General features: G+C 35.1%; 1 protein-coding gene across 3 annotated transcripts in view; it reads left to right on the top strand.

Annotated features, from left to right (window-relative positions):
- LOC311075434 (acid-sensing ion channel 1C) overlaps window positions 1-15,459 on the top strand; it is an 80,939-nt gene that overhangs the window by 37,522 nt on the left and 27,958 nt on the right. For 2 of the 3 annotated variants that reach the window (XM_084102858.1, XM_084102857.1), the window contains exon 2: window positions 3,531-3,884. The exons of the other annotated variant lie outside the window; for it this stretch is intronic. In XM_084102858.1, coding sequence (XP_083958984.1) covers window positions 3,531-3,884 — 354 coding nt within the window. The remainder of the gene's footprint in view (window positions 1-3,530; window positions 3,885-15,459) is intronic. 3 annotated transcript variants of the gene reach the window in all.

The following is a 15,459-nucleotide window of genomic DNA, read 5'->3' as shown; positions in this document are numbered from 1 at the left end:
GTATAATAGCATGGCAAGTAATATAATTTTAACAGAATGCAAATTGTTCTGTTGAATTAAGTATGGCTCATATACACATATAATACAGTACTGTTTAAAAGGTTGAGGTCTGTAAGATTTAAAAAAAATTAAAAAAAATCTATATTTTTATTCAGCAGGGACATATTACGGTGATGAAAGGTTACAGTAAAGACATTTAAAACACTACAAATGAACTTTTGAAAGAACTCTTTTGAACTTTCTATTCATCAAAGAATCCTGAAAAAAACGTATTATAGTTTCCACAAAAAATGTTAAGCAGCACAACGGTTTTCAACATTGATAATAAAAAGAAATGTTTCTTGAGCAACAAATCAGCATATTAGAAATTTTTGATCAAATAAATGAATCCTTTGTGAGCGTAAGAGACTTTTTATCTATAAAAAGATATCAACTCCAAAAAAATGAACGGTAGTATGCATAAAATAACATAAAATGATGCACTTCAAGCATGAATGACATTTTATTACATAAAATACATGGTTCCCATTGTCACAAAAACTGTAATTTTTAAGTGTGTGTGTTTGTTTATTGGCTGAATATTTCAAAATGATGGGAAAAGTCATGCCAGTTAATAAATCATGTCAAAGGCATGAACATTCTGTTGTGAAATATAAAATTTTCTAGTTATGCTCTGTTTTAAAATATTTCATCTGCTACTGTACATGTTGTTTTTTGAGTAGAGTGAAAACTGTTTGTAACCCACAATGATGTTCAATTTGTGAGCGAATTGTTGTCAAGTTCTTTTAATTAATTGGCAAATGGTTCACTAATCACTCTGAATGATTCTTTAGTGAATCAGTATGAATCAAGAAAGAAAAAGAAAAGCCGGTCATCACAGTCAACTAGAAATTTAATGGAAATTTACTGGTCAAAAAGTTTGGGAACTTTGGAAATATCAAACAAAGTGGCATTTATTTTATTGAAATATAGCATAAGCACACGTTACAAGCAAATCATCTCACAAAAACAATTTTTAGGCTTAAAAATTATAAAAACAATTGATGTTTAAAAATTGTACTGTTTTTTTTTTGTGTGGAAAATGCCCATAATTCATGTGTTAAATGTGTTAATGTGTTGTTTTTTGCAGAGAAAAGCTCCAACATCATGTGCTTTGCAGATACAACTTGCTTTCGTATTTTATTATCTAATGCAGTGACATTCAGACATGTTGTGTGGCTCACGCAGATATTGACCCAATGCTTTTTTGGGGCTGTTTTAATTGTGTGCCACATTTTACATTCAGGTCAGTGTTTGAAAGGTCTGGTTCATGCTGTTGAAGATGGCCCATTGTGCTCTAATTAAAAGAAATGCTTGACTCGGCAGGGAAAAATTACCAGCAGGAGGCAGTATTGAACATCAGTATGATGTGTCAAATGTCACATTTTAAAGCAGCAAATCATTGGATTTGATGATACATAACATCTAGAGTCTTATTGATTTGTATTGCAGTATACTGCCGTTCACGTCATGTATAACATAATCTAATGCTTTAAATTTAAAGCCATCCTCATTTTGAGCTCCTTGTCTGTCGGCTTCCCTTTCCTGATGGATTTTCAGTCCTGCGAGGCTCTTCCGTACTCCGGCGTTTTAAGACTTCCCTTTTGTAAGAGCTAAGTGGATTTGGCAGTCTTCATATACTAACATTGACATTTCCTGCATGTCTGAGAAACAGGGCTCGGGATATGAAAGCGCGTGCAGGCTGAGATCAGTAATCTGAACACGTGTGAATGCAGTTCTCTCGATGTTGAAAGGGGGTGAAGTCTCGTTTGGGCCCTCGTACACTGAAATGCTGATGTGGAGGAAGCGGTGTGTTAAGGCTTCAGATTGGAGGCTGCATTATGAGAGTCTGCTGTGCTCCACCGATTTCAGAATTGCAGTGACCGAACGGCGCGAGGCAGATTAATTGCCGAACGCACATTGCTGGAGTGATTCGTTTTCCTCCTAGTCCTTTTTTTTTCTCCCTGTGAAATTGTGTGTTTGTGTATCTGGCTATCCAGGAAGATCGATAGATTCATAAGAGACAAAAGACAATAGCTAGATAAGTAAATGGATAGATGCAATTTGGGAACAATGAAACGTTATACAATCTAACAGACACTGTTTGCTAAAAAGTGCTAAAACAATCCATTTGGAATGTTTACTTGCTTAAAGTCATTATTTAGAGAGTATTTAAAGGGATAGTTCATCCAAAAATGAACATTTTGTCATCATTTACTCATCCGCATGTTGTTACAAACATGTATGAATTACTTTCTTCTGTGGAACACAAAAGATCCCTTATACAACAATAATTGCAATTGATTGATTGATTGATTGATTGATTGATTGTAAATGTTCCACTGAGGTCAAAGTTTGAACACACTGAGCTTGCATCTGTCCATTTTGGGCCATGCAACTGTTCCTCAATGCCAAATTATTCCTTGTATGCTTTTGGTTAATACTTCACATGTTAAATAATTTTCAGCATTTTTGTTCGAGATCACAGAGCTCTCATTTGGTTGGCCAGGTTCATAACTGCCAATTTTATGCAAGGAAGCATTAAAATGGTAAAAAGTAATTTAAAAGTAATATATATTACTTTCTATGTTTCTTGAGCAGCACATCAGCATATTAGAATGATTTCTGAAGGATCATGTGACACTGAAGACTGGAGTAATGATGCTGAAAATTGCATTTTAGGGTGTTCTGGATGATTGTGTTCTGGAGGATTTTTAGCACATTGCTATATGTGTTTTCCAAGATGTTTTGGGTGGTTAGTGGTTACTTACTGGCTCATGTCAAAAGATCCCACCCCAAAGTCTCTGTGATATTCTAGTCTCAGTCCTTGCTTCGGTGCAAGTCTATGGGAATGTTTTGCCCTCCCCTCCTTTTGAGAAGTAACAGCACACAAACTGCTCAAATTGAGTTATCATGCATGTCTGTAGCACAAAAGTTTAATACTTTCATTTAGGAAGCATCACTAATTCCCTATAGACCAATTGCCTAACATTCCTTTGCCTGCTATTGCATTTTTTAACTACTTCATTATTGATTAATTTCTATGGTTTCTCATGGGCTTCTCCTCAGCCTTTATCTATTAAGGGACTGAGTTTCATCCCAACGAAACCCAATCTTTGGTCCTCTTTGCCCTCCAAGAATGCACAAAACAGAAACCGCTGTCAGCATCAAAACAGGCGTCTCATGTTTCCTAACCTCCCCACATGGACGAGGGTGTTATGACCTAGAGCCCGCTTAGACGGCACCAGCTTCACTTCGAAACAATCCAGACTTCGTAGAGGTTAGATTTAGCTTGCTAGATCACCGCTTAGTTCATTGCAATGGGTTCTGCTGAAGAGGACGAGCAGCCCCGGCCATCAGACATCACTGTTTTCGGGGCCAACTGCACCCTTCATGGGCTGAGCCATATCTTCCTGCCTGGAGGAGTAACGTTTAGACGTCTGCTCTGGGCAGCGGCGTTCTGCTCCTCGCTCTCCATCTTCCTCTACCAGGTGGCCGGAGCCGTGATGGACTACCTCAGCTATCCTCACGTTACCATCCTGGATGAAATGGACAGTCCCGTCATGTTCTTTCCAGCCATCACTCTCTGCAACTACAACAGCTTCAGACGCTCCAAAATGATCCGCAATGATCTCTTCTGGATGGCGGGATTGCTCGGAGTGGAGCAAAGTGACTTTGATGACTTTATGGCTGCCCTGGGACAGCAGCCGGACAACAGCAAGTTCTTCCCCAGCAAGACCTTCAACATGCTGGAGTTTGTACAGAGGACCAGCCACAGTATTGATGAAATGCTGCTGGACTGCAAGTATCGTGGGAAGGACTGCGGTGCGGAGAACTTCACAACTGTGAGTAAAGGTGGACAGAGAGCCACTGAATGGACAGTTTTTAGGCATTTGAGCCACTTTTGATCAAGGTGAGCGCTTTGCGATGGAAATTTCTAGGGATGCACATACTGTATGAATCAGAACCAAAGTGTTATTGGCTTATTGTTATTGGTCTTTATTGGATATTTGAATGTGTATTTTTACTTTTAAGTTTAAAATCTTACTCTTTAGCAAATCTGAAAATTAATATCCAGTTTTCATACATTGTAATGTTGTAATGTCTAAAATAAATTCACTTGATTTATTAGATTTTTTAGGTTACTTTTGGTATTGGTTTCTATATGTATGTATATACATTATTTTCTGTGTGTGTACCAGTATATATGAAGTGTTCAGATGCAAAAGCCTCTAAGAATATAGATGATATATAGAATATATATATATATATATATATATATATATATATATATAGAATATATGATCACTCTATAGAATGATCATTTTTATCAAGCTCATATATTTAAGGTCAGTAATTTCACTTAAATGACAATTAATAGGTAATCTTCATTGCCATTTAAGTGAAATTATTGAATTTAAATATACGAGCTTGATAAAAATTATCATTCTAGAAGAAAATATCAGATGGCACTTAGAGGCTTTTGCATCTGAACTCTTCATATGCATACATACATGCATACATACAAATATTGTTGGTTCAACTTAAAATAAGTTACTTGGTTGCCTTCATTTTTAGTTCATTGAGGTAATACAATGAAGGAGATTGGTTTAATCAACAGAAACTCAAAATATTATGTTATCTGAACCACATTAGTTATCTAAGTTGATTTGACAATTTATTTTTTATTTTTTACAGTGTATGTGTTTCTTATATTTTTGGCTTGAGAAATGCATATTATTTATCTTTAATTATGTGTGTGTGTTTAATTATCCAATATTGGTAACCAATACCAGCAAATGAAAAAAAACTAAGACCGACCATTAAATAATTGTGTGTATATATATATTATAATTCTAAATAAATAATTTCAGTGCATCCCTAGTCATTTTCTGAGGATGTCTAAACATCAAATAAAGACAAACCAATTAGACCCTTGACCAGCAAATGGGTTATTCCAAATTTGGAGGCTAATCTTGATTGTAGTTTAATTGAAACAAGAGACAAGATCATCAATTTCGATCGATTTTAACGCTACCTCTGAAATACCGCTTTCCACTTGTGAACCTTCTAGGCAATTAGAAAGTGTGTTCACGTGACCTTTAACATTTCTTCTCTGTTGAAGGAACTTGTGCTAAAAAACATCTTAGTCCGCCAGCAAATGGCTGTCAAAGCCTGAAGAAAAAAAGGATTGCATTTCAATGATATGGCCCATTGATTTGAGTAATGAAAGTGGAGCTGTGCACAGGGTCTGTTGCTCTAAAAAGAATCTGTCCTTTTGCACTGATCAAGTGTCTGTGCGTCATACCCAAATCTTTATCTTCATCCATCATAACAGAAGCCGCAGAAGAAGGTCTGCTTTTATAAACACCAGGTTCAGGATGACACTGACGTCAAGATCCTGAGCTTCTGCTTTTGGTTCTGGTGATATGATGGATTTGTCACATCCTTGCTATCACTAGACTTTAGATTTCAGCTGAATATCGGTAATTCAAGCTGCGCAGTCAGCTCTAAGTTTAGAGAGATTTGATTAAATATGCATGAATGCCTTCGTCGAGTGCATATGTTTCCCAAGCCTTAGGCACGGTGGTCTGATAGTCTGGCAGAGATCATTAGCAAGAAATATATCCATCAGTTAGCCGCTAATGCTGTTGAGTTGTTTCAGCTCATGATATGACTTTTAATTGCTGCATTAATACAGCGAGTACACAAAAACAAGCAGGAACGCAACAAATTGAATGCAATATTTTGTACTTTTTAGTGCACAACCAATTGTAATGCATTGTTGAACATTTCATTACCTCAAAAACTAAAATAAAATGCAACAAAAGCAAACGATGATGTGATAAGGCTTGTGTAAAACAATCCCAAAAAGTCATTTACTTCAGAGCTTCTGCACCAGATCATTTTAGAAGTGTTTGTATTTGATGCATTGCGTAAAGTGGCTGGTTTCCATTACTTTTCAGAGACACCAGCGCAGTCACATTGATCGTCCAAGTCAGACTTGTGTCATGATGAAATTGTCTCTCAAGCTGCTGTCCAGACCTGAGCCTAATTGTTTTGTTGGCAGTCGACATGTCTACATAATGTCTTTCATCTAGCAGTGAAGTGTGCAGTTTCTCATCACAGGATTATCTTTCAGTAATCAGTATATGGTGCGCCTGATCAATGCAGCAAACAAGAACGTTGTCTCAATGTTTTCATGACAAGGCTCAGATAATTAATGATACTGGAATCAGGAAAATCGTAATTTGTTGTAGGCTTGTAATTTGCCGTCGACCTTGTGTGAACATGATCATATTTATGTTACAACCTTAAAGTAGGCATGAAACGGAAGTTGCGATGTGTTTTCTTCCCTATTGTAACATATGTTTGAGTGAAACGGCTTCTCAAACAAGAAAAAAAGTATAGGGTGGGACTTGATTTTTGTGATTGAGAATTGTTTGGATGGTTGTGGTTTGCTATTGGTCAATTTTATGTGAGTGACAGGTTGCCCCGCCCTTGCACCAGTAAACACGTCATCAGAGAAGAGATGTCACTGCAAGAGGAAGGTGAAGTTATTTTGATTAAAAATTAGTAGGGCACATGAATTAAAAAAAAAAATGTACACAGAAGAATTATTCATCACTAATGTGGCAGCACTGTGGTACAAAGATGTTAATACTATGGTACTTTGATACATACCATGGTACTCAATTTTTAAGCATATTCTTATACTATCATATTTTTTAGAAAAAGAACTAGAATGACTGTATATAAATATTTCCAAGAATACCATGGTTTTACTATGGTAACTCTCAAACATGTCATAAGGAAGCGACATTTGTCTATGCTAGGCTATAAAGGCCGTGCTAACTTAAAAATCAGATAATTGTCTTGGGCTGCGTCCGAAATCGCATGCTCATGAATAGGTACTTATTTTTAACAAGTACGTACTTTGCGAGTGCTAAAAAAGTATGTTCTATATAGTATTAATGTAATCTGGACATACTACATTCTCCATGTTACCATGTGACCTACCAGGCTCAGTTGTGTCGCCTCACAGGGGTCAGCCCTATGTTCCCACATTTCTAAGAATTTTTTTTTTTTACGATTTGTCTAAACCCCAGTTATGGGTAGGTTTAGGGGTGGGGTCAGGGGTAGGCCATTTGTGGGAACATAGGGCTGTGGGAACATAGACATGCTCCCGCTTCACAGCCATTCATAAATCCTCTCCCGTGGCCTCATGGGATAGTAAAGTGTCCATCGTATGCACACTTCACAATCTCGCCGGTAGTAGTAGGTCATCAGGGTATTTTGGAAATAATTGCTATTTAAGCTAAAATCAGCAACAAAAACTCATTAGCGTTATAGTTAGCTAAACTACTTGGCGTTCCTACAGTAGTTCAGCCAGAGTTAAAATAAGGTTTGGCACTGCAGTACGTGTTGGTGTGAATGCCTTTTACTTCAGCGGCGGGAACTTTCATGCCCAGTAGGATTCTTTTGTTTGTATAATGCGTAAATGAGCTAGTCAGTTAAGAGCGGCTCAGAATATTAGCTCCCTGCCAACTTGGCGTACCCAAGGCAACAGCGGAAAGAGTATTATGGCTTACGTTCTGGTCACTCCAGGGTAATTTTTCAAGGAAAACAGTGTGACTGTGCAGTGCATCTGACACATAAGCTGTTTTACAGCCACATCACACTAGCTGCCTAATAATGGGATAGCATACTTTGCTTCATAATAGCATTAGATACTCTGGTCTCCTCAGGCACTAGAGTCATCTTGCAGGACAAACAAAAAAGTGCCATGTTATTAAAGTGCTTTCGGACATGATGCCATGGCAATTCCACAGTGCACAGGGATGTACTGATGTTTTAGGTGTGTTTTAGGCACGTGTACAAAGCTAATTCCATGGTATTATTTGTAGTACCATGTAAATATCTTCATGTTTTTAAACATAAGAAGTCTCTCCTGCTCACCAAGGCTGCATTTATTTGATGAAAAATACCATCAAAACAGTAATATTAAATATTATTACAATTTAAAATACCTGTTTTCTATTTGAATATATTTTGAAGTGTAATTTATTCCTGTGATCAAAGCTGAATTTTCAGCATCATTACTCCAGTCTTCAGTGTCACATGATCCTTCAGAAATCCTTCTAATATGATGATTTGAAGAAACATATTATCAATGTTGAAAATACTATTAAAACGTTTTGGGGGTTAAGTAATATTTAAAAAACTGTATACAGCAAGGACTCATTTAATTGATCAAAAGTGGCAGTAAAGAAATGTATAATATTTCTTAAGCCAAAAATGATTTTCTTTTATATGATATCAAAATTAGGGCTGTTGAACATGTTCATTTTAAGTAATTGTATAAAATTATTGCTGCACACAGCAAATACAGGACCGAGCTCATGAATTTATGAAACAGTGTGTGTGCTTCTATTAGTTAGAAATTTATTTGAGAGTAATTTTTAATATTTAAACATGTAATCACTTATACATAAATTAATTCAAATAAGTAAATAAATGAAATTCAAAGTATTTATAAAATACAGCAAAAAAAAGAAAAGAAATGCACAATGTGCATATACTGTAAATGTGACTTTTGCTTTTGTGTACATATACTGAAATATTCCCTAATAAGTCCCTGTTTACTTTTTTTTTTAATGTGTGTTCCAGTCTTACTGTGCAAAATTCTTCAGGGCACATTATTTAAAACAAACAAAATATATATATATATATATATATATATATATATATATATATATATATATATATATATATATAAAAAAATTTTTTTTTTTTTAATACAGTAAAATTAAAATGCATGTCAAATTAAATTAGAACTGTTTGATTGTATATCAAAATCAACAGCGATCACAGGGCTAAACAACATGAATTTAGACATGATGGTGTTGTTTCATTTTTATAATAAAAGAAAAATTGTGAATGTCTCTTTCAAAAGCAGATGGAAATGATATAACATGTCATTGCTTGTGGTCCTGCATGAGCTTGTTCTGAAATGAAGATCTCATGATGATTGGTTGTAGCAGTGACTCTGGAAATGAAAGCGGGATGATGGGTACTAGATGGATTATTGTGGCATGAGATGGTGTAAAGATGCCTTTGCGGTTCCGGTTGAATAGCATAGGGGTGAGCCGAAATGAGATGGGCCTGAGATGGAGTGATTTGGGAATGAAATGTGTGGATGTGGGCTTGTGGCATTGATTTAGTGTTGCAGGGAGAGATGGAGCGAGCAGAAGCAGAATGTACTGAGTCCCTTTCCTTTCCATCTTAGTCACACACCCAACAGCTGCCCACACTAATGAGCTTGTTTCTGCCAGCCAGGAGTCTGAATCGCACTAAACAGAAACAGAAAACCAAAAGCATCTAATTTCCCAGGCTTTTACTTGACTCAATTATACTTTTAAATGGCTTCCAGTGGACATATTCTTTTTAATTCTTCTTGAAAACCAAAGTGCATCAGGGAAGCCACCTTTATTTAGACCCACGTTTTTCTTCTGACCTGAAATGATGTACCTCTAATAGATGTTTTTGTTATTTGCAGTATTAGATTCCATCTCGATTGAGAAATAGCTCCTTTCCAGATATATATCTGGACACTCCTATTTGTAATAATCATGCTTTTCCTCCGGGGTTACACGATAAGCTGTTTTTTCAATGGAAACACATGGGTATAGTAACAATTCAAGATCTTTATAGGGAAGGTACATTCAGCTCTTTTGAACAGCTAAAACATAACTATGTTTCTGCACATTTTTTCCGTTACTTGCAAGTTAGAGATTTTGTTAGAAAGCACATTCCAAACTTTGAAATTTTGAATTTGAATCCCACTTTAGAGAGAAAGTGGTATGAGTGGTAGTGTGTCAAACTTTTACAAATTACTGCTAGAAAATGTGGACAATAACACAGAGAAAATAAAACAAGACTGGGAGGAGGAAATTGGTCTAAGCATTCACGAAAACATGTGGGATGAGTGCTTGAGAAGTATACATGCATGTTCTTTGAATGCTAGACACAATCTGATTCAGTTCAAGATAATTCATAGGCTTCATTATTCTAAGTCAAAACTTCATAAAATTTATCCCACGATTTCTCCACTCTGTAATAAGTGTAAAATGTCAGAAGGCACACTGTTTCATTCTTTATGGTCATGTAGTAAAATTCAACCATTTTGGAAATGTATATTTAAATTTCTTTCTGAAGCAAACTCTATTGATTTGGAGCCTGAGCCTTGCACTGGACTTTTAGGAGCAGAGAATGCTTCTTGCAATAAATATCAGACACAGGCCATTTCGCTGTGTATGATGCTTGCAAAAAGACTTATTTTGCAGATGTGGAAAGCAGATTCTGTACCCACTTTTGAGATGTGGGCTAGGGAGTTGGGAAATATGTTGCACTTGGAAGAACTGAGATTTATATTAAAAGACAAACTATCCATTTTCATTAAGATTTGGAAACCAATAAGAAAATTCTTAAAGGTGGACTGAACAAGCCTTATGTGTATTATTATTATTATTTTGTTTTTATTATTTTTGTTTTACAACTACTTTAATTTAAAAAAGCTGTCTGATTATACATTATTTTAATTTCTGTTGTTGTCGCTCACTAAGATAAAAGATTGTATATGTTCACTCTTTGCTCTTGTGCAAAAGGTTTTTGTTTGTAGAGCATTTGAAGACACCTTCTACAATCATTGCAATATGGGGAGGGGGGTGTTCTATTTCAGGTACTCAGCTCAATGTAGCTTGTACAAAGGTACTGCTTAGAAAGTATATTTAGATATTTACATGTATAGTTACTATTTTGGTGTCATTGTGCATGTTTGTTGTCTTTAAGAAAATGAAAATAAAGGGATAAAAAAAAAAAGAGAAATAGCTCCTAAGGTGGCCTCAAATGCAATATTGGCAACGTAATAAGATATCAAGGTGAAGGTAGTGTCATATATTCTGAATAAACATGTACATTAAATACATAAAATGTTCATTATTTGATTTTTTTTGTATGATATATATTTTTTTATATTTTATTTAATGTATATGTTTATTTTTTATATATATATATTGGATAATGTCTGTTTTATTTATATATATTTAAACAGCATGTGTATTAATTTGAATAAATAGAATATTAGATGGATGGATGGATGATATATGGATGGATATATGGATAGATATATGATAGATATATGGATGGATGGATGGATAGATGGATGGATAGATAGATGGATAGATTGATTCATTGAAATAATGATTTTAATATATATTTTTAAATAATTTATAGTATACTTTTCTATTTTAAAGTGTGTATATATATATATATATATATATATATATATATATATATATATATATATATATATATATATAAAATTGATTGATTTTTATATTGTATAATATATATTTATATATATTCAGATTATTGCATATTATATATAGATAGATTGGAGTTGCGGATAAGTGTCAAACGCTTCCTCTTGACTTGATTGATCGCCCTAATTTAAAATTGAACACTGTGTTTCAGGGTTTGCCACTGACAGTTTATTACCCATTTGTTATATTGTCAGAGAGTGTTTATTTTATTAATGCCATATTTCAAAAGTTGCGTTATAAATCACTGGATCATTGTGATGGATTCCTTTCATTGTGAACCTAAAATAGCATCAAATTGTTACACGCTATTGGAAAATACACAGGAAATGTCTTCGCATCATCAGGAAATAAATCCATCTATCCGACAGCTGGTGTCACAAACCCGGGGAAAAATCCCAAAACATTTGAGAAGATCTTAGGGGTCACAGTCTCGCCTTTTTCTTTTTTTTTCCTATATTTGTTTTTTCCTGAATAACAAATGAGGCCTTACAGCCTTTCCATCAGTTTCAAACAGCGTGACCTTGTGTCTCGTATTACATTCCTATGTGCAAGGCTTCTGTTTCCCATAATGCTGTAACAGATCTATAGCACATATCCCAGTCTGTCCAGGACCCTCCATCATCACTCCAGGGTTTTGTTACCACTTCAGTGTAAACCGAGATTTCCCCAAATGATGCGTCCCCGTTCATACGGCTGATTAAAATCTTCACTTCCTGGCCCGGTATCTTTTCATATTCTCTAATACTTTCTGTGGTGTGAAAACCTAACCAGTAATTGCATGAACAAACATTCAAATCTCTTTGAAAGTATCTGTAATTAATTTAGATTGTGATTAATACTCCTGGGTCGAACATTTGGCCATTATGTTCTCACCTAATGATGTTTAATTTGTGTCTGATGCAACCTGGGATGTTAATGCAACCGGCTGTGGATGTAATAGTGTGCTGATGGTCATTTCAGATGAGATCATATCAGCATCTGTGTCGCTATGTGAAATTAATACGCCGAGGCTCAGCTGTGGTCTGTCTGATTCAATGGACAAGTGCCTAATTTGATCAATAGCTCTTTCTTGAGCGATATCGTCGTATGGGCCTTTTGAACATTGTGTTATGTTCTGGCACAGACAGTAATGGAGTGATATGCCGACTTCACATCTTGCCAACAACACAATCACGAACGTGGCACATTAAAGGAATCCATACACGCTTTTCTTGATCACATTTGTGAACCACGGAAAATATTTGACTCGTGACTCATTTGAATCATACCGGTAATCATATTTGCAGTGAAGCACTTACAGTGGAAGTCAATAGGGGATGAATGTCAAATGCACACTGTTGAAATTATAGTCAAAAGCTGAAACATCATGTTTTGACAAGACTAATGAGATTGCTCATTTCATGCAAAGTGCATTTACTGTGATTTTAACCTGAAATATTCTGTGTATATAATATATAATTATATAACTGATTAAATTTTAAGCGTTTATTTTATTTATATAAATATAATACATTTATTTTTTCATTAATATGGTATATATTTATTTATGTCTCATAATATATGCCAGTATTGCAACTTTCCTAGAACTAAAAATAACAATAAATGTTTGATTTGTGTGAAATGAAAATATTTTGGATAATGCATTTTTATTTATTTATGTGTTTTTTTGTTTATTTAAATATGATATATTTCTTTATACGATTTTTAGGTATTTTTTTATAGTTATTTAGTTTTATGCCTCATAAAATGCCAGTATTGCGACTTTAAATAATTCAAAATTTAAAAAAAAATCATTCTTTGTGTGATATTACAATCTCTACTTTTCCTTCACTCCTAATTTTGTAAATTCTAGTATGTAAAGCCCAATTTTAACAGTCCAGTCAGTTACTTATGAATAAAAGCAAGTCTTGCTCAACATTTTATCTGAATATCCGTTGCACTCAGAAATATGCCAGATTGTGTAAGCAAAATGGTTTGTAAATGTCATTTCATGTTGAGTTTACACAAACTCTCATTAACCTGCCAAGCAGAACCATAGGGTGGATATCAAGTTCTTAAGTGAACTGAAATTTTTATTATGGCTTTTTTAGCTTTACAGCTTCATTCATTGTAATTGCATGGGGGGGGGGAATTACCTTTACATTATTCAGAGCATCATCTTTTGTATTTCATGGAAGAAATGAAGGCATACGGGTTGGTAAAGACTTGACAGTATTTTCATTTTTGGGTGAACATGAGTATTAAACCTGAGGTAGGATGTTCATGGTGTGTGAGTGACAGAACAGGTCTGTTTCTTCTCCTGATTGTGCCCAGTGCTGCTCTCTCATTCGGGAGTTGCAGAACAAGGCCCTGGGTTTGAAGAAAACAGCATCTGTTATTCACTGACACACACACTCGTCTCCCAGCAGACTGTGTGTTTTGGGAATACAGAAGCAGTCAGGCAGCGGTGCAGCTCATTTGATTCCTCCGCTGGCTTCTGAGTCGCTTCATCACTTCTGCCTTTAACAGCTTTAAAATGTGTCTCTGCTTTGATCACTGTTTGCAACCAACATTGTAATATGTTGCAGTTATTTGCAGTTAGCGCTTGGGGAACACACTTGTTTGGTTTGAATTTGTGATTTTTGGGGGTAAATTAATCTGATTTCTGTTCTTTTTAAAGGAGGCTTTCACAAAATATATTTTGCCGTAGTAACATTAGTCATTTACCACACAAGTTAGCAGTTAGCTAGTGCTGTGTGAGAACAATGACCACAAGATGGCGCTGTTACCAAAGAGATTCAATGTTTTCCACAGCAAACAAATGTATGATTGTATTTTAGATACATAAACTACACAATAATTGCTACGTTAGCCAGACTTCTGGAGTTGTTTGACAATGGAGATGTGAGTTGGTCTAAAAAAAACTATTTGGGGAAAAAAAGCTTGTTATTTGTTCAAAAGGCTTCTAAAAACAATTTGATATTTACAGAGGAGGGAAATCCAAAATGTCTGAACTTTTTGATAAGTTGTGAAGGATGTGCGAGCCAAGAGGATCTATTTGTGAACTTGATTTATAGAAATGAAGAAACTAATTTATCATGCTGTTTTGTTTCAGCAGGGAAGCTGGCAAGCTGGTCTCCTAACTTGGTCAATATGGGTTTCAGCTGGTTTATCTGTTATCTAGTTGAAAAGTATCCCTAAAAACTCTTTATAACCTTGAAACCTTGATAAAATTGCAGATAAATCCCACTTAGGCCACAAACTGCAAAGATGCAGAAATCAATAGTTGCCACAAATAGTTTTTTCCCCCCTTAAGCTCATTGTAAATAGAGATAAATCAGTTGTGATTCCCAGTTTTAGGACCATTCATTTTCATCTGAAATTTTCACAAGAGGACTGGTCGTCCTTGTCTGTCTGTCTCGCTCGGGTTCATTCTGACACACACTTCACTGCTCTGACCGGAGTCTCCCTGTAAAGCTCACACACGAATAGGGATGTGATTTTTAAGATTTCATCATCATCCCACCACAGATACTTGACATGATTTAGTGATGTGCAGCGGTACGGTCCGCCTGAAATGTGAGCTGAAATGTGGTTTGATGCACTCAATAAAAGTGCTATGATAAATTCCATAAGTCTTGAAATATGGTGCTTGGGCAATAAAAAAAACAGGGAAGAATTGAATTCCAGGACTTTGAGATGTGATTTGGTTTGGCATTAGTCTTAGTCTTAGGTAAAAATCAGAGCCAGTAGGAAAATATCCTAAACATTGAGCCTTACTATATTAAAGGCAGAGCTAAATGTGACATTTATTATAATATGGGTAACACTTTACAATAAGGTTTCATTTGTTAACGTTAGTCAACTACATTAGTTAACACAAACAAACAATGAACATTTTTTAAAACATTTGTTAATCTCAGTTAATGTTAATCTCAACATTTATTTACTAATACATTATTTAATCAAAACTTGTATCTGTTAACATATGAACCTGAACAATAAACAGTTGTATTTTTTATTAATGTTAACAAAGACTAATAAGAAATGTAACAAA

Source organism: Abramis brama, assembly GCF_963993115.1.
Source record: "Abramis brama genome assembly, chromosome: 24".
Lineage (NCBI taxonomy): Eukaryota > Metazoa > Chordata > Actinopteri > Cypriniformes > Leuciscidae > Abramis > Abramis brama.
Note: the sequence above shows the minus strand (reverse complement) of the source record. Positions and strands in the feature narration are given on the sequence as shown.